This window comes from Haliaeetus albicilla, chromosome 14, assembly GCF_947461875.1.
Source record: "Haliaeetus albicilla chromosome 14, bHalAlb1.1, whole genome shotgun sequence".
Lineage (NCBI taxonomy): Eukaryota > Metazoa > Chordata > Aves > Accipitriformes > Accipitridae > Haliaeetus > Haliaeetus albicilla.
In genome coordinates, this window is record NC_091496.1 from 11968482 (window position 1) to 11992275 (window position 23794).

The 23794-nt window shown below is 37.9% G+C and overlaps 1 protein-coding gene across 2 annotated transcripts in view; it reads left to right on the plus strand.

Annotated features, from left to right (window-relative positions):
• Positions 1–23794, plus strand: part of SEMA3C (semaphorin 3C) — a 123794-nt gene that overhangs the window by 53384 nt on the left and 46616 nt on the right. For both annotated transcript variants that reach the window (XM_069801717.1, XM_069801718.1), the window contains exons 3-5: positions 14851–15011; positions 17432–17494; positions 22329–22448. In XM_069801717.1, coding sequence (XP_069657818.1) covers positions 14851–15011; positions 17432–17494; positions 22329–22448 — 344 coding nt within the window. The remainder of the gene's footprint in view (positions 1–14850; positions 15012–17431; positions 17495–22328; positions 22449–23794) is intronic.

Sequence of the window (23794 nt, forward strand, 5' to 3'; positions counted from 1 at the left end):
ATGATTATTTTCTTGCATCTGTGAAAAATCACATTCTGATTGCTTCTATAAATAGTATTTTCAGGACCTTTGGTTTGCATTGGCTTTGTGTGTGAGGGGCAGGGGGATATTAGGTGGTATTTAATTTTATCAGGAAATAAATGTAAATGTATTCAAATTGCAGATATTTTATTGTCTTCCCTTCCTTCCTCTCCTCATGTGTCACTTGCTTTCTAAGATGATAAATCCAACTCCTGTCTGTGTGATTTTTGTTCTGCTTGGAGGTTTGCAATTACATTAGAGTTCAATATATTTATAAAGAATTAGATCTTTTTTATTTCAATGGCCCAAAGTCAACCATTGAAACAAACAAACCCCTTACTTAACTGTTTTCAGATTATTTATTTTACTGTCACTGTTACACTTCTCCCTTGAGGTATCAGGTGAGCCAAAGTTGTATTTTTATCCTATTGAGGAAATTCACCTACTTCTAGGGCTGTCATCTAAATGTTAAATATCTAGTCTGAGTTAATAATCCAGGCTTCTTTTCTAATCAATAGAGAAAAACAAAACAAAACAAACCAGGAAACTGCAGAAGAAGGTTGAAATCAATGAAAAAAGTGAAAATTATATCAGTGTGGACAGTTAGGTTCTTGTGTCACTGTTCTTCATTTCAGGAAACACCTGAAAATGATGACTTCATTTCTCCCTCCTTCAGCAGAATGTTTCTCCCCAGAATAGTCATTGATTGTTAAGGTTTCTATTTTCTCATATCCAGGCCTAAAATACACTGTCGTCATTGTCTTGTCATGTTTTAAACCTGAAGAAGGTGATGTATTTTCTGGCAGTGCGGGACTTGTGACCATTTCATTTGGTATGAGGAACACTGATGGATGAACTTCTTTGTATGTACTTTGTCTTACAAGTTGTAAATCATTAATCGTTCTATTTCTGGACTACCCTGCATTGATTTGATGCCGTAAAAGGACAGGTCATCTGACAGGCAGTGGGAAGTCTGGGACAGCCTGCTTTGCCTCCTGCGATTAGGCTCAGGAATTAGACTTCTGAGTGTAGCAATATCATATCTGCATGATTATTTGAGTACAGTGCATGTAAAACAGAATGAAGTGCAAAAGGGAAAACATATTTTGCCAGACTCCAGAATGTTTCCTTAGTTATGAAATTAACAGGTATTGGCGAATTCTTTTGGTAGTCATATTTTGGAATATAAAGTGGCATTGTAGTACTGAGTTTACCTGTAGAAGAGATGGCAGTAGTTGCAACGTGCCCAAAGCTAGAGTAAAGGAGGTGCAGTATAGCCAGGAAGTGAACCAGGAACATATTCAATACACCAGTTATGCACCTAAACTGGCATCTAGGTGGGAATTAAGAGCCTAAGTTCAGAATATTAATTCAGGAAAATCCAGCCTAGCTCATAATCAGAAATTTTCATAGACAAAAGCTGTACTACTGGGCATGCCCAGTATAGTTTTCTCTTTGGTTTGGTGAAGGAGCTGGCTGCCTAAGGTTTATTGGCATGCATAACAAATAATTTCTCTACCTAAATTCTTTGGTGAACCTGATATCCATGGTCAGGCCTTACCAACCTGCACCAAATGATCTGCGGTAGCTGTGAAAAAAGGCAGAAGTCTAATGTCTGAAATATTACTGCAAGTAGCTGGATACTTGTGCTCTTCTCAGTTCTGCCTTAGGGTTGCTGTACCAGAAGGTGAGTCTGACAGGTATTGAAAAACTGAGAGTCACATTTCTAAGAATGATTGTCTGCACTCTAGCTTAGTATTAATACCAGGAGTAGAGCCCAAGCGTCTGAACTTCTAGGTCATTTCTCACCCTGAGCTCATATTTCAACAATTTTTAAAATTTTACTTGCAGCCAACTGGTAAATATGATAAATTTGGAGACTATTCCTGACTGTCAGTTGGAGAGCTAAGAATTGATTCCTAATTTTAACCATATTTTATTCCAGTGCATCTCTGTTGATTTTATTGGTGTTGAGAGTTGCAACATTTGGAGCAATGCAGCAGAAAATCAGATCAACAGACTGCTGGTCAGTGACAGTAAACCTAGGGTTGTGTAGTGTTGTGATTCTCAGGCTAATGATATTCCCATTAGAAAGAGTATATTTGATAACTTTTGTAGCACAAACAAGAAAGGTATCTCTAGATTGTGGTGTCTTTAGTGGATAATGCTTAGGCTTTACAATAGATTGCCACCAAAAATACCGAAAAATAAGCTTAAATTATTTATTCTACACTCAGTATGTATCTGATGCAAGAGACACCTGCTTCTAGGAACTTTCAGTGCCAGTAAACCACCCAATAACCCAACATTGAATAGTGAGCAGAGCCAAGGAAGAGGAGCAGCTATGAGAGATCAGTTTAACAAAGTTAAAAGTTACTGGAGTTGCTTTTAGTTTTCCATAACTGATAAACAGTTGAAGTATACCGTGATATTCTATGAAGGTGAAGGTATTTAAGGGAACTAGTCAAAATATGTCTTATAAAATAGTGAAAGCCCTATTAAATAAACACCAGCTAAAAGACTTAAACCTGCTAAAAACATTTTGCATTCAAGTTAAGAGTTCAAAAGGTCACTGTTTGGCATTTCTCCTCATGGGCAAATCTAGGGAAGTTAACATGCCTTTAATAAACAAATTCTGATTAAAAGCTATTCAGAACTGTCTCTACTCTGTCATGATCACGTGGTAGAGATTTCCTTTCTACTACAATAGAATTCATGACATGTCTATTTAATGGAGCTGAAATGGATTGTGCATTAAGCGGCATTACTTTATACGATACAGAAACACTAAAGCGTGTGTACCTGTAAAATGGAGTGATTTAAATGTATTGTGCAATAAGCCTAAATGGTTAGCAGCAACATGAGTTAGAATAATACCTTGAACATAGAAACGCCTTTCATTTGGGTTTTTTGGCAAACATACATTAGCTGAACTTGATAGTAATTCTGAAAGACAGGTAAATGTTGTTATAAACATAGCAGATGGTTAAACTGACATAAATGGAGGGTGAGAGATTTGTTAAAGGTCAGAGAGCAAGTGCCCAGGAGTTCTGACTTATAGTTCCCTGTTCTGATCACGAAACAAATCTCCTTTGTTCTAGATATTTGTACATTATGCTTTAAATGAATAGCCACTTTATTTCGCTTGTGCTTCCAAAATTTGAGTACAGGGCATACACAAAGGACACAAGCTGTGAGTTTTGCCTTTAAAGTTAGTGCAATTTTTTTGTTGTTTCAGGGTCAAGGACACAGAGACTTATAGTGAGGGCACTTGCATCATCCTCTGCTACAATTAGTAGTTTGCTACAGAGATCAGTGGTTGACTGTGGTTGACTTCTATCACATACTGTCCACTACCACTTCCTGTCCTATACCTGCAGTGTGCCAATTTTAAGCTGTCAGGAATCTAAATACCCTTCAGTTTTGGACTTCTCTTCAAGTCCTTCCTTTCTTTAACCTGCTCTTTCTATGCCGAACTTGTAAGAGGTCCACGTAGGACTTCAGCAGAGTACATTACTCTTCTTGGCTCTCCTGTCTTTTACCTGGAAGCAATGATTTATCTTCCTTTTTCTCTTTTTTGACATTCAGAACATCCAAATGAACCAACAGCTCACTCCTGTTAGAGCCTACCACTATCTAAAAGTGGTAGTGTTGTAATCATGAGATGCTTCATAACTGAAAGTTGAATATAAACAAGTAGGTTATAGCTAATATTTTTTTATATCTGTGGAAATGCAAGAGGGGGAATTCTTATACTTTTTTCCTTCTTTTGGCCAAATACTAAATGGTCATCCTGCCGAATAAATACAGCAAGTCTAGTTTAAACATGGAATGAGTGACTGCAGAAGGTTTATTTATTTAAATGGCTTCCCGTTCAGATGAAATCTAAACAGAAAAGCATAAAAGTTATCTCTTAAATCCAAACCAGAGTTTTGGCTGAGCTTATTAAGTCTGAAGAGTCTGGACTTAAAACAAACAAAAAAAATATCTCTTTTTGCATGTGAAACACACTTGAAATAACTTCCTCCAGCTATTTCATTTTAATTTCAAAGGCTGTTTTGTACATTACCAAGTGCAACCCAAAAACAACCCAGTCAAATAAATACCAAACTGTTACATCCACTTTACATATGTAACTCAGAGTTTATATGACATGTCTTAGGTCAAATACCAGTAGAATAGGATTTAGAGTTGAGTGGACTCTAATCCACCAGGCTATGCTCAGCCCACTAAACATGACTTTTATTGTGCACCCAAATACCAGCTGGTGATCACTTGAAGATTGATGGTAGCATGCAGCTCTGGAATGTGCTCCTAAATTCCCTCTTTGTGTCAAGTCTTCATGGTGCGAAAATGAGTGACATACAGTTACGTTCTGTGTGTTTAAACAGCAAGCATGCTACCCACTGAACATGTCTTCTTGCAGGGCTTGGGCACAGCGCTCCTACTCCCACTGAGCCAGCAGTAGAGACAGCCACATCTCATAAATGATACCTAAGAGTGACAAATCCACTTCCAGCTTCCAAATCCATACAGAAATAAAGTAAGCTTAAATAAAAGAATTTTCACTGCATACATCCTTGGCAGTATTTTGGTTTTGAAGTTGACATTAAAAAAAACCCTAAGTCTTCACTAATTTAATATTGAAAGTACTGATAACAATCTTAGGTGTTCAGCAACACAAACAGTGAACACTGATGATGAAATTAATAATTTCCAGTTGTGTCCAACCTCTGAAGTCCTCTGGGGGATCTGGCCAAACCCTGTGTCCAGTGAAGCAGGTTGTGGCATTACAGTAATTTGAAAAAAAAACCAACAAACCAACAACTTAATGTGCAGTCTGATGAAACCACGTAGCTATTCCTCTGATGGGAGTGAATGCATTTAATATACCAGAAAAATGTATTTCAAGGGAAAAAAACAACAGGAAAACAGTTAGGGATAGGCTTGACCTTTGCTCTTCTCACAAACCAAACTTTCCTTGGCTTCAGGAGGCATCCCAAACACCCACGGCCAGAAAGCAGCTTGCTTCCTGTCAGTGCAAAAGGCTGGGTGGCCTCGGATGCAAAATCAAATTTTATCAAAGAGCCCAAGTTAGGCTACAAGGGGTAATTTAACCATACAGAATAACAAAGAGATATAGGAAAAGGAATGAAGAATATTGTGGAGAAATATTCTACTATTCTAGAAGTAGAACTATCAAGAGGAGATTTGCATAAATACAGTTGTGAAAGAACTGTGGAATTGAGTGTGGCTGCCTCTAAAGTTTGTTATCTCCAATATAATGATCCTTCTGGCATCATGTTGGACTAGGGGTTCATTGAAGGTTCACTGAAGGGGGGATGCCATTTGTTGACCTCCAGCTGCTTTGTTTTCACATATAGTGGAGCGAGAATAAATGTTTCTTTCATTCTTCCCACATGTAAAGCAGAGCTTGCTAACTTTCTAGACTTGGTATATATAGAAGATTATCTGATATATAGCCAAGAGTGTATAGACACCAGGTATATGCATACCATTGACTGTCATACTGATACTGAGAAGAAACAAGAAAACACACTAAAAAAGAGAGCAGTAGTTTACCTAGTTATATGATACCTACCATCCCCCATACCTGTTTCCTTATTTTTGTTACAGACAACTTGGCTTCTTTTATGAGCATCCCTCTGTATTCAGAATTGTCTATGTCTAAAAATACCACCACTTAATTCACCAGTCCGTTGAAATGAATTTATTAATGAAATTCTTTTGAATGAAATACCACCCTCCAAGCCTTCTTCAGCTGAGTAAATTTTACATTATTTTACTGAACAATGAATAAAAGCTAAGCACTTGGGATTTAGCTTGATCTCTTTATGCCTGATAGCTAATCCTAATTTGATTAAAATGATAATAATAATAATGAAACTGTAACCAAGCCTGCATATACTGTTGCCCTTTTTTATACAGAGTAGGGGTGAGAAGTGACTGCTGAAGAAAGGACCAATATGTTTTAAGGAGATCTGTGGATAAAGTGGCATGGCTAATATTGCAGCCCAAGTTGGTAACATCAATAAAGGCAAAGATTACTGCAGCAAAGGCAGTAATGCCAATCCTAAATACACGGAGATTGGCTGAATCTCTGGGGAGATTGCTCTTTGAAGGAGAGAATGGGATATAATGAAAAGTGTTCCTCTGCCTCACCACAGTGAAGTGGGTTCTTACTTTATTACAGAAACCATAATCAAATATTTCAGTGGTTGAGCTGTGTTTTCTCAATGACTTTTTATTAGCTCTGGCAACAAGAGTAATTCTGCAGTTTAGTGACAATATGCTCAGAGAGAAAAAGAAAGACTGTGCATATGAGTTGATGTGAAAAGCCTTTTTGGTCAGAAAAGTTAAGACTACTACCATACTTTCATTACTGAAGGTGTTGATTATTTTGCAACATTTGATGGTTCTTCACTACAATTCAGAGGCAGGGTTGTAGGTACATCAATGAAAATGTATTAACACCTTAAACTGCACATTTGGGGAGTAGCTGCCTCTGTCAGTTTTGGAAAGGGCAACTTATGTCTTCGCTGTCTACAGGCTACCCCAGTAAACCTGCAAAGTACACTCTTACGATGAAACAGAAAGGTAAACTTGCAAAGAATGACAATTCTAGCAGTAAAACAACCTACCTTTCACTCAACCTGACTTACACTCTCCCTGCTCCTCTCTCTCTCCCTCCCCAGTATCCAAAAACATCCCCGCTGACATCATCTGCCACATCAGTTTGTGGGGAATAGTCAGATACTCAAGCCGAAGCCTAAAAAGGTTTGCTTTTATCACAAAAATAACAGCCTGAATGAGATGCAAAACTAATGACAAGTCCACTCAGACCTCGTTCTCCTCCCAGAGGTCAACCCACTAGCCACAAACGGGATGAAGATGAATGAATTGGGAGAACAGCTCACAAGTCTCATGTTGTTGCCCAGTTCTGACTTGGAGAATAGCACTAGCTTCAGTTTTAATTCATTTCTCAGACAGGCAATTACAATAATTCACTTTCTTCCAGTTCTCATATCTTTCTTTAAATTTGGATCAAAGAGTTTTGGTGTCTGCATACAGTCAGGGCTTCATCTGGCCAGTTCCTCTGATAGCTGCTTGGAACATTTCTCTGTGTGACTGAGCATCGCAGGAGGAAGCACAGCCGTTCCTCCAGTGACGTGATTGCTGGTCCTCTAGAAAAAAAAGAGTAAGAGAGAAAACAGAAGAGATTACAATGAAAAGATATACTACTTCCAGAAGTAAAATAATGTGGAATTTGTCTGACTTCTCCACGGGTGTGGCTTTTTTTCTTACCCTGTCTCAAAAATAATGTCATACTTGGCAACTGAAAGCTTCTCGCTCCTGCATCTGGAAAACAAAAACTTCTCAAGTGCCAACGGCAAAGCCACTGTGTGCACCCAGGCTAGGGGGTGAGACAGGTTGAGCTTGTGCAGCCTTAGGCAATGTGGCAAGGACCCTCTCCCTGTCTTTTGGAAGGAAGCAAAAGGGTAAACTCTGTATAACTGTGCAGACTTTGAAGTATGCAGCTCCCAGCTCTTGGAGAGCAGTTTGCACGCTGCAGAGCTGTTATACACAAGCTCTTTATGCACGAGACATGGGGAAGACTGGCTCCCATCTGACGTGGCTAACTCGGCGGCAGAAATCGTAAACCCAGTTGGCCTGTCTTTATGGCTTTCCATGCTTGCCAAAGTTCTCTCATTGTTTTGGGACCAAAAATGAGAATAAAGCATGGACACGTTAATAATGGACATAAATGAGCAAGGTAATATTTGAAAAATCAGATATCTTCTTCTGGAAGGTTCTGTAGAGAGGCAGTATTTGTGACATCTTCTGAAATAAAACCCACAAATTGCAATTATATAAAGGGATATAGCTGATGACCGGTAAAATTATAACTGCACGCTACTTACTGAAAAACAAGAAGCCCACTTTTCAATGTTTTTATTGAAATACCTATACAGACTTCAGAGGAGGTGTTCCAGGTTTACAGCAAGGTAAGTGGAGGAATAATCTGAAAATTATGCCTAGAAGTGTCTACGGCCTAGCGAGACTGGCTGGCTGGAGGGTGTGGGTGGTCTTGCATAATTCTCAGTGAAAGAATCTCAATACTGGAATATTTGGCAAGACTTAGAGTAGCTATGCTACTGCAGTTTGGAAAAAGTTGACATATTTTTCCTCTTTGTTTCGGATGGGGCTTCTATTGTGGAATGTGGTATGATTTCATCATGACACTATGTAAGTAAAAAAAAACACCAGCATTTTAATAGTATCAGTTATTCATATGTACAGCTTCAGTGAAAATGCAGTTAACATTGTGGGGTACATTGGGTTGATGAATGTGCCACAGAGCCATGTTAATACATTTTGCCACACACAAGTAAGTGACTTTCTCTTGTTGTGTATTTGCCTTTGCTTAGAAAGCACATTCCTTCTGCACAAAACTGGCAGCTGCCCACACCTCAGTGGATCTGCCCCCTCTTCTTCACTCTTCAAAGTAGTAAATCAAAGATTAAAAGTTCCCTGATAGTTTTTGATAATTTTAATAAAACAGCGCTCTGTCATGAGTGATTCCCCTTTCAGTGTGACTTTCAAAAAGCCCCAAGAACAAAAGTCAGTTAATACTCCATTATGATCTTTTGAAAGACTACGAGTTACCAGGATTTTAGGACTTCTGTGTGTGTTGTGAATTGTAAAAAAACCGCTCATCTACTGACATATGTGAACGCTCTGCTTAAGGTCAACTATTAACTGGTATGTCTTTTCCTATCAACACATGGTCCCCTTCACAAAGAGCTATTGAGTGTTTTACTGCTCCTAATGTGTATGTTGATCTACTCAAGGTGAATGATTGTTCTTCAGACATGTTATAGCTACCTCTGGGCCTGACTCTCCAAAGACTTCACCTTGGTGCTATTATTTCTATTTATAAAAGACTGCACTATCTCAGTCCAGTAATGTTTAGAGTCCATTTTCAACTCATTTAGAAAATATACCAACAAGTATTCAAGGTGTATATTTAAACCAGGTCATATTTAGGTATCATTGACATTTCCTTGTTATTTACTCTCATTCCAAATACAGCAATTAAATTTCCTTCTAGCAAATTATACATTTTAGCTCTGGGCAAAGAGGGCTCCTGTTTCAGCCTGTACTGTCTGAACTCCCTTCCTCCCTATCCTCCAAGTCATCTTGTTAATTAGTTAGCCTGTGATTTTATGAGCACTTGTAAATCTATTTTCTCCCCTCTCACTTGCTTTTTAAAAAAAAAAAAAAAAAGTAATTAAAACCCTTTCAGACAGATTCGGAAGCTAGCAAGTGTACACATCTATGGTTTCCAGTCCTTATAAACCTATTACCTCCTTATACAGAAAGCCAAATTTCATTCTAACAGCATTAAAACAAAGTGCAAAGACTTCTCATGCGTGAAGAAGAGATAAAGAGATAAAGAAAAGGTCAAAGGTCCACCTGAGCTTTTTGGGCTTTGTGGTTAAGGCACACAAGGGACTGACTAGTAGCACATCTGGCTGCTTATGGCTCTTTGGCCAAATGACTGCGAACAGATTTATAATCAGCTTCACTTGAGAGCTGGCTGAGGGTTGGGCTTTAGTTTGAACACTGCATGAGCAGTGGCAAAATGCTGTAACAGCTCTCTTATCTCCCCCCCTTAAGCAGAAGGAATCAATACAGGTTTCTTCAAAGAAAAGGAATATCCACAGTGCAAAGGTGACTCGTTCTGAAGTTTTGAAAAGAAATAGTCAGACTTTCCTTGTTCTATTTCCGTACATAAAATTAAACAAATAGTCACACTGTGTCCTCACATAGTTGAAAAGCAATATTATAAATAGCATCCTTTTTCCACAGGTTCTGTGTAAACTATAAAAAGAATACATTTATTTCTTGCAAGTCTTTACACTAAAAAATCAGAAATAAGGCCAAGAAAACAATAGATAAATATATTAGATTCTTATTAAATCCAATATCTTTTAACTAGATATTTTCCAGTTCTTTCTACTAAGAAGGTACAAAACAGAGAACGTAGTCCATACAAAGTAGAAAGGAAAATATTTAAACTAAAATAAAACGGAGCTTTTCCCTCTCTCCAAATTTATATGTGCAAATTACTTTTTTACCTTTCAAAAGTGACCTGTGAGTAAGAGGGTGCCATTTTCATTTGATACTATAAGCAAAAACATCATTCTACTTCAATATTTATTTCGGGGGGGGGGGAAGGTTTCATTCCTGTTCCTAGAAAGTGAGATTTTACATTGCAGTTTCACATTTGGCATGGGCTGGCATATTTGTTGGCACAAACTGAAGGTTTACTGTGGCTTAAGAAAGTCTTACAGTCTCCTTAACTAGAAGCTAGTGTTGTCAAGCCTACTGCTAGATGTACACAAGGCCTGTCATTTGTGGCCCCCGTACCCCATGAGGGTATAAAAGAAAACAGCATTGTATTGCTGAGTTCCAAATCAAGGCTTCATAAAATCCATGTCGATTTGGGCAGCAGAGGTTCCCTGGGAAGATGTAGCCCATCTTTCTGGAAAGCTATGTTTGTACCCTTCACTGTGGTTCTGCGTGTGAAACTGGATGCCTGTCCTTTACTCCCTGCCTTTTTTGAGGCACATACACCAAACCTCTCTCTCTGCTCTGAACTTCCCCATAAACAACCTTCTGAGACCGAATCCCTATGCCAGCAGGAAAGAGGAGGTAAACATTATTTCTTGTACTTTGCCCCGGGGGATCCTAAATTAAAAGCTTGACAGAGCATCCTAGATTTGCTCAGAGAAGCCCTGCCAGGCTGGAAACCCAGAGATGGTGCAGTGCAGAGACGACTGCGTGTACTCTTTCACGTATTGTAGTTTATCCACAGCTTATCTGTGGATAACTCAGTGCTTTGAACTTGGGCTGGGGATGCCTGCATACCATAGCTGTAGCTTACCAAACTCGGCAATATAATTTCTTGATTATATTGAACTTTTCAGTAACAAGCGGTTATGTGGGTCTGTGAATAGGAAATAATCTTATTTTGGGAAGGTCCTGCTAAAAATTGTATTAGTTTCAGTAACATACGTATCAAACATCTATATTAGTATAAGATGTCCTCTAAGGAAGTCAGTTATATTAGGGTCTTGTCTTACATATTAGGCATTATTATGTCCCTTACGTTAGGAAAGTCAAGCTGTGTTTTCAGCATTGTGACACCAGTGAATTGGAATTAAGAATTGATGAAAGGTTGATGTTAAGTGATTAAAGAAGACGTTTGGAGGACTACCTGATGAGTGGATCTAGCTCATATAGCCTTATGCAGGTTGGACAATTTGGGTATAAAAGGCTGTGTTTGTCAGTGGAGGAGATATCTCCACCTTCCCGGATTTCCAGTCTCTGATAGCTGCAATTTGTTTTGTTCTGGCCAACACAATGAGTTTTGAGTGTTACAAAGGCTTTGTGATGTTAATAATGGATATTACACAAATATTTTGTTGTTTCTCCTGCAAGAACACAACTTTTTTAAAAATAATACTTGCATTAACTTCTTTTGTGGTCGATTAGAAGGATAATTAAAGAGTAGGTGTTAAACTGCCTAATTGTCAGTAAGCTGTATGCTGTATACAGAGAAAAATCCCAGTCATTGGGATCTCCAAAATGTGCAGTTCAATAATACTAATAATAGTTCTGGGGAGACAGATCACTGAAGCTTTTGTTTTTCGTTAAAAGGGACAAGAGCTACATAACCTGTCCTCTAAGATCAGATTTCTAACACTAGGGATCAAGTTGGGATTGGCTTTATCATTGAGGAAAGCCAAAACTAAATTCACTGACTGATGAAAGAAAGGCGAACAGAGATTATTCTTGTATCATTAAGGATGACAGTTATTTGCATATGGAATATATTATAACCTTTTGTGTTATTGTCAGACAAACTTGTTAATATTCACAGAGAGCTGTCCGCAACAGCTTTCTCCATACAGGGTTTACTGCCTTGAATGTTTGCTAAATTCCCAAAGCATGGAATAGAATTTGCTTTGAAGGTCAGTAATTGTTTACATCATTTATTTATAAAAATTTTTGGAGATTAAAAGGAATGTGGAAGACCTTACAGCATCTTTCCAGACATGGTTCTTTCCAAGTAACAACACCCAGATAGTAAATCTTTTAAAAATCAAATTTTCTTGGGTGATTGTATGGTAAATTTTATTAAATGAAAAGAAAATCTAATCAGTTATAAACTCCCTCCCCACTTGCTCGAGTAGCCCTAAGAGGCTAATAAACTGTAAGCTTCAGCACTGAAAAAAATGGAACTATTAAATCTGTATGAAACTATTTGTTTCAGGGCTTTCCTTCCTTTTATGAATGGCGTTGAGTTTCTGAAGTCTAGTGACATGTCATAAGATATTCTCCTCATCAGCAGCTTAATGGAGACAGATTACCCTTCAGGTGCCTTAGAAAGAATAATACCATTGCAAAGAGGTTAAAAATCGAGGAAAATAATGGATTTTGATAAATGAAAGTTGTGGAAATCAAATATCTGTTGCTATTTTTGTCTCTTGCTTAAAAACAATCATCATGGTCTTGATCATCTTTTATGTCAATCAGGGCTTATTCTTCATCAATCGTTGTCAGTCACTGAAGCAATAAGAAGGGGCATTATATTATGCAATCACTGTGCTCACATTTACCCAATGCTGTGCAGGAAACTGCTGCCTCTCCCAGTTTATCTGTGCTTTCCTAGTGTATCAAATATACGGTTATGCGAAGGTTCAGCTTCACCTTACAGCTGCCAGATATTACAGTAAAGTGAATAAGGCCACCAGGAAAAGGGATGAGCACTAGCTTCTCAGGCTTGTTATGAAAGGTCAGTCTGAGAATTTCAGAGAGGGCAAAGGGACTGCATTTTAATGGCACTGTGCTGATGAGTCTCCCAGGTGCCTTTGAAAATCCTTGCTAAAAGCTTACAGGGAGCATTTTTTAAAATAAAGTAAAACAATTGATTTTTCAAGCACTGAAGAAAGACTTCTGAAAATGATGTGGACAATTTTCATATATATTTAATGAGTACTGTTTCAGTTTAAGCTTTTAGGCGCAGGCTGTAAATCTTGATTGTGTGTTTATCTTTTGTTGAGGGACATATGAAATAGAAATATTATTTGTAATTTTTTTTACTATTACCATAAATAAATGCATGTAGGCAACCCTTAGCTCCTGAAAGCTGTCATACATCTACGTGAATCAAAACATCATATCTTTCAGTAACTGAAGATATTTTTCATTGTCCTATGAAACTATTTAGCAATCATGATAAAAATTAAGTGGAGTTATGTATCATATTTATCAATGCAAATCATATTCTGATAAGTGTTCTTTCAATCATTAGATCTCTACTAGACAGGTATAAGTCCCAAGAGTGCAGCCTTTGCCTGTATGTTGTCTACAGCTTGTCAAAAATTGCTCTCCAAGTAATTTTCAAAGAAAAAAATTATGCTTCCAGTTACATATGTGTTTTACAAAAAGTGCATACATTAGGCACACTTTTTTTTACCAGAGCACATATCCAGAAATATGTTTGTTTTGAGAGTTTTGTTTTCCAAAATATCATTAGCCCACGTTAATCTAGTCATTTTAAAGGCTTAGACGACTAATTTTAGTTAAGGCATCTACTGTTTTCTATAGGGAACTAATGAGCAAAAACTTTGCTTTTAGCAAAAACTAGGCTTTAGCAACAGTGACAAGCCATATCGTCCCAGACAGTTTGCAAAAGGGATGTGGACTCAGTTCTTAGTTTTATGCATAAACATTATAGCAGGGCTTCATTTTCATACGTACTGTGTATTTGCAACCCTTTTAGAGTCACAGGGAACAAAATCCAATAATAATGGTCATGAGGTAAGAAAGCATAATTATATGTTAAATATTTGAATAAGGACAAATTGATTATTAAAGTTTTATTTTTCTATTTTCATGTCTTGAGAAATATCCCTTCTGTTATTACTGAAAAGAAAAATAATCTCAGTGGGGGCCAAAACATATTGGCCAAGCAAAGACAGGAAGGCTGAGCTTTCTCAAGGGCAGCAAGTAATACTTATATTGCAGATGCTTGTGCTATTCCTGTAACAGGCCTGATCCTGCACAACTGAGATCAAAGGATGTTTTTCACTTCACTTCATTGAAGAAAGTTTTATGTGGAAAAATAGAGCTAGTTCTACAGTTCTGATAGTTTGGTCCAAATCCCATAAACAAAAAACTGAATAAATGGACACATTCAGGCTTGACTGAATACATTTTTTCTTCTTTTAAATAAGCCATGCATGCTGATGAAGAACTAAAAAAAATTTGACCTTGAAAACAATAAAAACCTATTCTTAGTGAAGCCCCCTGTTAGGAAAAGAAAGTAAAGTGTTCTTATGTAGTTTTCATTGATCATGCAGATTTTCTGCTGTCATAAACTTTGAAATGTATTGAACGTATTGATTAATTTAATATATGATCTTCCTTAAAAGCCAAAGCTGTAAATAATCATATCTATTAAAATAAGAATTAATTAGATGAATGAATAACAACAATGCCTGATTTTTATGGTATGTCTAGCTACTTAACATACAAAAGAATTGCATTCAAACTGGGAAAGGAAAATTTGTTTTAATTCAACCATTGCATTAGTACCAGGTGTCTGATGAGGGTTTTTCTTCTCTTATTGACCCGACTTGTGTTCAAAGATGCCTTTATTTAGAAAGAAATGCAGTTGTCAAGCAAGAAAGGCAACTGAACCCCTTTACTAACTTGTTGTCTTTACTATTTCAGAGCTGCAAGAAACTAAGACCTCTGAATATCACAGAATATCCCACAGTCCCCTGGATTACAGGATATTATTAATGGATGAAGATCAGGATCGGATCTACGTGGGCAGCAAAGATCATATTCTGTCTTTGAATATTAATAATATAAGCCAGGACCCTCTCAGTGTAAGTTCACGATTTATTTTGAGAATCCAAGGTTGCTTTACTACATGCCTTTCTTTTTAAGACAAAAAATGTATATTTTATTATTCTGCAGCTGGCAGAAGTCCAGGCCCGCACCTTATTGAATTGTTAGTCCTTATTTTATGTGCAATGCAAGATAAACAAGCTATTAGCATAGCTGCTCCTCAAACTCTGTTTAAAAACTGACCTGTTTACTCGTTTTGAAGTGACATTCAGCATGGCTTGGCCTCATAAGGAAAATTCATATGAGTTGATGGTTTCTGCTCCTCTCCAAGATTTAAGATAATTCAGAGATGCACTTTTTTAAAAAAAAAAAAGCCTATAAGGAAGAATAAGATATATATTATTGTTTTCAGGCCATAGGGAAAAAACCCAAGAGGGACAGAGTTGCCTTTAACCTTTGACTACATTTATTTTTGTTTTGTACTCTGAAGCTTAATCGCTAAACTATTTTCCAATCTTTTGTTATGTCTGTGTCAGCCCTTGCCCTTCGGTTGGGTCAGTGAGACACCTCCTGTTTGGGGTTTTTTGGACGCTATGACCTGCATCTCCTTGTTGACACCACCTCTTTTCTGGCTTCTTCTCTCACTTATCGAGATGCCATTATCTAAGGACTTGCTGTGTCCCACCTCCCCAAACTGTTGTAGGCAGCCTGTATATGAAAATAATCAAATTATCAAATGTTTAAACCACTTTCACAGATTCCTCTCTTGTTTCTAGAGCCAGTTCGAATCCAGTTTCTCTGCTTTTAAAATAGGTGGCCTGCAGAAGCACTTGTGTGCCCAGCAGCCTGACTGTTAAGATAATACCTCTCTACAGACTTTGCCATGCCTATCTTTAGATTATTACAGCTACGACACTACCTTGAAGTGTGCTGTAAAGGCCTTGTTCTACCAAATTCATCCAATCCTTTAATCTATGGGCTTTTTTTCTGTACCTCGGGAGTATCGAGGGGCAGAGATATCCAGCTTGCAGCAGCGAAGTTAAATGCCTTCCTTAAGAGGCAAGGCTTTTAATGTGTCAGCAGAGAGAGCACGAGGCCCCGCCGGAGGGTGATTAAGCACAGTTAAATTAGGCTTTGCTCTGAATCGCCCTCTGAACATGCCTGTCTACCTGAATTGATTGTTCAGGGAGTCCAGGGAGGCTAACTCTGACTTACACATTTAAATTAAATGCCTCTCGTGTGATGGCGTGAACGCATCCTTCCTCCTCCTAATGGTACAGAAATCTTCCTCTAACGTGGGGCCGCCTTCTCTGATCTGAAATAGCTTGTGTGACCTTTTTGCTAATTCCCCTTTCACCAGTGATCCGACCACCCTCGTCCAGGAGCTGCTGTGTGCTCCCGCACGGCACGCTCCAGCCTTCCCTTAGCAGGTCAGTTTGAATTCTGTGCAGAGTTAGGTTGGAGAGGAAGGCCTCTGCTGCATGAAATATATTCTGCGGTGTAAAGCTGTGAGGCATTTCAACAGTCTGTTTAGGCCTGGAAAAACAAGATTGAAAAAAATCTACAGAAAGCAAAAAACCGCGCAGAATAGTCTGGCAGTGAATGTGAACACCCAGTATTAGGCTCAGAATTAATCTCTGCAATTCCACACGTTCTTTCGTTTGTTTCTTTATTTTTATAACAGATTCACTTTGCTAACCTTATGCCTCTATAGAAACTCTGTATACATGTGCATACATACCTGCAACTCTGCATATATATGTTTGTATATATACACAGAGATCTTTTAATGCTATTATTTATGTTATCTTGAGGCTAAATTTTATCAGGCTCTGTCACCTACTAAATTTCTAATGGATGTCTTTTCTATTTCAAAATCAAAATAAATAATGGAAGAACCCCAAAATCTTTAGAGTTTGAGTATAGATCAGATAAACATTCAGACATTGAGGTGTTTGGCAGAAGACTGTCTGAAAGAAATCAGCCTGAAATCTTAGGATTTTAAGCAGGTTTTATCATAATCTATCCAAACCCTTGCTTTTAAAATAAAAAAAATTGTTACAAGAACCCTTCTTGCAATATTTTAGTCTTCTGGTTTCTAGTGTGAATAATTTCTACAAGTTCAGTAAAATAAAAAAGTAAAGATGGACAGTAATTTAGGCAATAATGATGAAAAAACTCTCTTATTTAGAAGAAAGAAGTCTAAATAAATTAACTTATCTTAAAAATGTGTAATAAACTTAATTTTTATCACCTAAAGACCTGGGCCTTTATTTTGTTTACTGCATGCTAAGACAGAAAGTTGTTTTCATTTATCAATGATAATCCTTTTTCTTCTGTATAATCAAGGTGTAAAAGATATCAAAATATTAACTTATTAGTCTAAGTTAGGCAATGAAATGTTTTGTTTAAATTAAGTAATAATTATGTTACTTAAAAGATATTTCTTTCCTTACAGATTTTCTGGCCAGCGTCAGCAAACAAGGTTGAAGAGTGTAAAATGGCTGGCAAAGATCCTACAGTAAGTTATAGTCCACGTGCACATGCACACACATACACAAATTAACGTACTTGGCAATAAAGTAAGAGCAGCCAAAACAAAATGAAGGAAGTGTCTGTTTTGCTTTTTAAATGCTCTGCAGGCCAAACAGTAAAGTGAAATTGTGAAAAAACAGGCTATGTAAACAGAATGCACCTTCAGACTTTGACAGGTGGAAAAAGATACACGTTGTCCGCTTCCTCGCCTTTTTTCCTTGTCACTAGTGGAACTGGGTAGTAGTACTTTTCCAGCCGTGTCGTGGGGATGATGCCGAACCGGCTGCCGATCTGCTGGTTGGGGTGGGGAGCGCTCGGGCTGCCCGCTCGCCCCAGGAGCAGACTCTACGGGCGGGCGGTACCCGCTCTGCTGCCTGAACACCCCAAACAGCTCCTTCCATTACTTCCACGAAACAGTGCCCCAGTAAGTATCTGGAAACCAGTGTGCTTTCCTAAAAAGAGGTAAAGATGAACTCTGGAATCACAGGAACCGCAGACCAGGGAGATGTTACGCTGAGTCATTTTGCACCTGATTATTTTCCCGTCTAAATGCAGACACCTTCCGAAGGACCTAAATCAGATGGTAATTTCCTCATACAATCTTCATAGATAATAGATAGAAATGAGGTATTTTGAAAGACCCAGTGAGTGGTACAATACAGCAGATCCTGTCTTTGGCAGAGTTGTATATTAATATGGTTATCTTCCTAAAGTAATTTGAATTTACAGCCTGTCTATGCTTAGGTTTTATTAACAGAAGACAGCTACATTGTAAAACAAAAAGCAGAAAGTCATATTTCAGTTCTATTCAGTTACCTTTTGACTTTTTACCAGTTCAGCAGCGCCTAAAGGTCTTTATCCTGGCTTTCTTTTTAGGTCTTTAGATATAGCTGTTTTCCAAACAGTGTTTTAGTATTAGAATTCAGAATCTAATCTGAGCTAGAAAATTGCAATTTCTCACTACGAAATTTATAAGAAAAACCAATGAAATTTTGCTTAAATTTTCATTTGAGAAAAAACTATGGAAATCAGAAGCCTTCCCTTAGGTATAATCATCTTTGGAACATACTCCTCAGCATATATCTAGGATCATAAATAATGAAGTGATTGAAGGATGAAAGCAGGTGTATATAAGTATAGCTTTTAATTTCAGAAACAATAGGATTAATGCAAAAGACCACTGAATTCAGTATAAAAGCTGTTATTTATCTCAAAGGTCTCTATATAATGCCTAATATTTCTATTTATTTTAGCTACATATTTTGTATTGTTAACTAAGCCTACAGATAACATGCAATTCAGTTACTGCAATGTTACAATAATTCACCTGAGTCTATTTTGTAGGAGAAATATGCGTGAGCTTTATTTTTAAAATCTATTATGAATGTAAGGAAACCAGAAGGTTGGCCTACTGGAGTGTTGCTGTAATACTACTTTTTCAAAGCTGTGGAGAGTAATTCACTATATTGCTGCAGAACAACAGAATGATTCTTTATGAATAACTATATTGGTTGGTATGGCAGTGTATCTACTTTCTTTCCTGATAGCTATGGTAGTGAAAAACAAGTATTTCTCCTATTGAATATCCTATTTTTCTATACATCTTTACATTGTTCTGGTTACTGCAGTGTGCAGTAAATTCTACAGCCAGTGGCCTGTTAAGTTGCACTAAATGTGAAAATAAAACATATAGCTTTGTTAATGGTGATTATTGTTGACCCTAGTTACTATGTCAGCTGCATTATTAACTTGTGATAGACTGGTTAAAGAATTTTCTTTTCTTTGAAATACAAAAGTTCATTAGTCTTAGTCATGTTTCCAATATATGATGACACTTCTAGGGCAAAAGTAGGAAAAATGTAGATGATACTCTAAGCAGAATGTAGTATGCAAAATATGTGTTCCATGGGAAAAAAAAAATTAAGACACTACTAAGTACTGGGCTCTCTGGAGAACTTTTAGTCTTGGCTATTTAGTGGTGAGACTTTCCTAGGTTTTAATCATATTGAAGTAGCCAAATGTTGCTGCATTAGTGGACAGATTTCTGGATAGAACCTCTGTTTTTACAAAAGTTTAATTGTGGGTACAGCTAATATCTTAGAACATAGTTAATTAAGAATGTCCATGTGCATCAACTTTAATTGACTTTTTTAATCACAGCTGTTCATTGCAGAAGAAAAATAAAGTTCCAGAAATAGTTTACATTAAGTTTCTTCATATTTGTCCTCAAGAGTTTAAAAGAGAAAAAAAAGGTAGCGAAGAGCTGCTCTCACTAAAATCAATGATGCGTCTTATTGAAAGCTCACTGAAATAATGAGAAAAAGAGAACCCGATGCTAAATCACTGTTTGCAACTTAAAATTTATAGCTCTACTTTAATAGCATTCTTGTGAGTTTCATTCCTGATAATAAAGGGAGAAGCAGTGAATGAATTCAGAAGAATTAAGAATTTCAAATGAAAAAAAAAGGCCGGGGGGGGAGTGCATGCACGATAACTTTGGGCCTGTCAGAGACTAGTGATTATCACAAGGTAAAAGAAGAATAGGTAGACTTGGAGCAGCTGGTAAAGGACTTCATGCAATCAGTGAATTCTTTTCCAAGGATATTCTGAGGGCATTCGTCTGCCCTGCCATTAGACAAACATTGGTGTCTGAATTTGTCATCTTTGGCTGCCTTTTTTGTTACTGAAAAGAAATTGTCACCTCTAAATAATATGTTTACCAGGCTAACTTGAATGCTTACATTAGTATGACATCTATTTCTTTCCATTTACTGTGATGAGATCCTAGGGTATAGAAGTCTGACTTTCGGATATCTACAGTAGGCAGTTCCCCAGACACTGCTACCGAGTGAGTTTTGGTATCAGCTCCAAGAGAAGCACCGGTAGTGTGTCAATAGCTACAGCTTAGCCACCACCTTTGACAAACATCCATCCTAAAGACAGCTATCTCCTGTCACCTCAGACCAGAGTGATTTAAAAGCACAAAGTACTCCAATATCAAGGAAAGGGAAATAAGCTGAAGCATGGGTGCTCTTGAATGGCAGTCCTACAGAATATATTCTGAAATAACAATTTCTTGCTCTGTTGGGTTGTGGAGTCACAGTGCGGTACCCAGATTAATCATGTAGCAAACTGCAAATGGAGTTCAGTGGTTCAACACTAGAGAGATGGGCAAAGGCTCAGAAATCATAAAATGGTCTTCCTGCCAGACAGCATTAAAATATGAGAATGTTTGTATTGAGCCAACTTGTGTTACTTGTCTGTAAATCATTAGTGAAGAGACATTAAGACACAGTATGTGTCAGATGGTTACCCCAGAAGGCAGTCCTTAAAGAAAAGAGCCGTTCATCTAACCACTGCTGTGGTCTTGCTATAGACACTCTGGAAAGCACATGACATGGTACTGAAGCAGAGAATCAAGTGCCATGTACAAGTACTGTTCATGTAGATATTGTTTCATGGTCCTGATCCTTTAAAACTTTCACTCTGAGACTTCTCAGCATGTAATCCTTTATCTAGGAGTCTTCTAGAAAAGTCTTCTGCAAACAGCAAGAAAAGAAAGCAACAATTTACACTCTGGCATATATACGCTAGTGGTATACCTTCACCTGGCCTTCTTCCCTCTCCACACCCGTAATGTGGATTGGCAGTACTGCTGAGAAAAACATGATTTTGATAGGAAGACATTACTAAAGCCATCTTTGAGCCAAACTAAGATAGCTGGATATGAGAAAATGGAAACATTTAGGAAGAGCCCTCAGCTTTAGAGAAACAGTGTATTTTGACTGGGTTAAAGGATTTTTCTGATACAGCTGGAGCTAGCACTTAACTGAGGACATGCAGTGTTCCCTGTAGAGAAACTCCTTTGAATTCAGATGTTGTAGTACAGTACCAGCTCCTGCTGAACCAAAAATATGAATACCTTTAAATATAAATAAACTGTGCAGTCTGCTAAACAAGGATTAACTCTACTGATTTGCATGAAGATGACTGATGACGCAGTTTCCAATACTGTGCTCACAGAACACATGCAATTCTCAGTGTCTTTGGTGAAGGTTTGGACAATTGAATATGAAGGCAGTTCTGGGATCTCAGTAAGGAAAAATATTCAGAAAAAATCCATTTTCAACCTAAAGTGCATTAGCAGTTGATCATAGTCAAAAAAGGAAAGAGCAAGAGAAGAAAGGGGTATGCTGGAAGGACAAAACTGTAAATCTGATGGTGTGAAACTGTGTGGCCCTTAACCTTCTGTTTTAATTTTTGTGCTGATTTGAGTATGTTACTGTTGATCTTCAAGATGAAGCAACAATTCACTGCAAACTTCCTTTGTGTTGTTCAGAGTTTTAAAGTTTTGGAAAGAAATTGTTTATACAAACAATGGGATCTGAGATTTGGGCTTGCTTTGCTTTTTAATTATCTCCAGATATGATGAAAAAATTAGGGGGAAAAAAGAGACTGTTTTGGAGGTGTCCTTAAGGAAACTTCATAAGGTTACTTCTTGTTTTCCTGCAGAGGCCCTGCTTCTTCCCATGCAAGGTACAGAGAAGTCTGTGGATGAAAATTAGATTACTGTGTGGAAATGGGAAAATTATATGCACTCCTCTATAACTCCTCTGTAGTGCCCTATCAATGCCCAGTTCCCAGACTAGGCAAAATGGCATGAGAACAGAAGTCTACAGCTGCTCAAATCCAGAGACTACCAAACTCCATAGCTGTTTTCATGATACTATTAAAATTATAAACCATGTCTATTCCCTAGAGTTCTCAACATCTAATAACATTTGCCAAGGTCAAATTATTTTTTTCTGTATTCTCTGCAGCATGGCTGTGGAAATTTTGTGCGTGTGATACAGTCGTACAATCGTACACACCTGTACGTCTGCGGCAGCGGTGCCTTCAGCCCCGTGTGTGTGTACGTCAACAGAGGACGCAGGTCCGAGGTAAGTCTCTTTTCGTTCTACCCACTCATTTTGTGGTGCATCTTACTAGTGTTGTACAAAACTCAAAATTTTGAAGATGCAAAGTCAATGATCCAAATAGGTTCCTTCACCCATGTTAAATAGAAAAAGAACAAAGGTCCATGGTTTTCTGACCTGTTACCAGCTAGAAGCAAAGCCATGACCGAAAGCCATGCCTCAAATGGGATGGTTGTCCAAAATTCCACAATCATACCAAATGCTGGGCTACATTTGATACTACTTTTTATCTCATGCTGTCTGGTGAATTCAGTCCTGCCATTTGTTGGAAAAATTGCCAAGAAATACTTGAAAGGAAATAGCCAGTTAGATAAAAAGTAAAATATGCAGTTCACTTTTTATAACTTCCATGTGTTAGTGATTCCTGGGAGAAGCCCTTAAGTGGGCTAACTATTCAGGTATGTGAAGGGTTGCTGGACTTCAGCTTAATACCCGCTGGATGCAATCCCAGTACAGGTAACTTTCATCTGCTGCTCAAGGTTTGCCCCATTAGAGTCTGCCAGGATGAAGTCAGTAAGTTTTCTCCTCACTGTGAGACCTTCCAGGGTGTAAATCTTACTTTCTCTAGGTAGGTCTCCAGTTTTTCTAGATTCAGTTTCACTGTGCATTTTCAATATACAAAGTACCAGGTGTTTCATAAGTATATTGTCCAAGTTTCCTAATTTGAAAGTGCAATGTTTGTTTATGTGCAAACATAATAGGTAATAAATTAAGCAACCAGAAGGAGAAAGAAAAGCACTTAACCAAGACCCAGCACCTCAGTAGCTTTTGGGTCAGATTCATGTCTGCAGGCACAGAGGGGGGCAGTATATTTTCCTGTACAATGTGGAAGCAGATGTGTTGGGAAAGAAGATCAGAGCGTGCCACCTGGAGTTTTGCCATGTGAGGGCAGCTTTAAAAGCTGGGCTGGCTCCTAGGGAAGACACTGGGAAATTCATCACTGATTTCACTGGGAGTGGGATGGCAATTCTGGCCAAGACCCAAGACTACTGCAGAGATTGCCAGAGAGGTGATACATCATTGTTTCTCCAGGTAGGTTTGCATGGGATGATCTCAGTGACTTTTGGTAGATCCCTACTTGGCTGCAGCCTCCTTAATAGAGTATGTAGTCTGAATCACTGCACCTTCAGTCCTAATTAATTATCTAAAAGTAGAGGTTCATAGGCTTGGATTTAAAAGCACAAGCAAGCAGAACTGAATAAGTAAATCCATCCTTCTGGTTGACAGAGTCTACATTAACTTATTTTGATGTATTTTGAAGCGGAGGTCAGCTGTCCTCAGCATTATCCTATTCCTTGACAAATTATTTA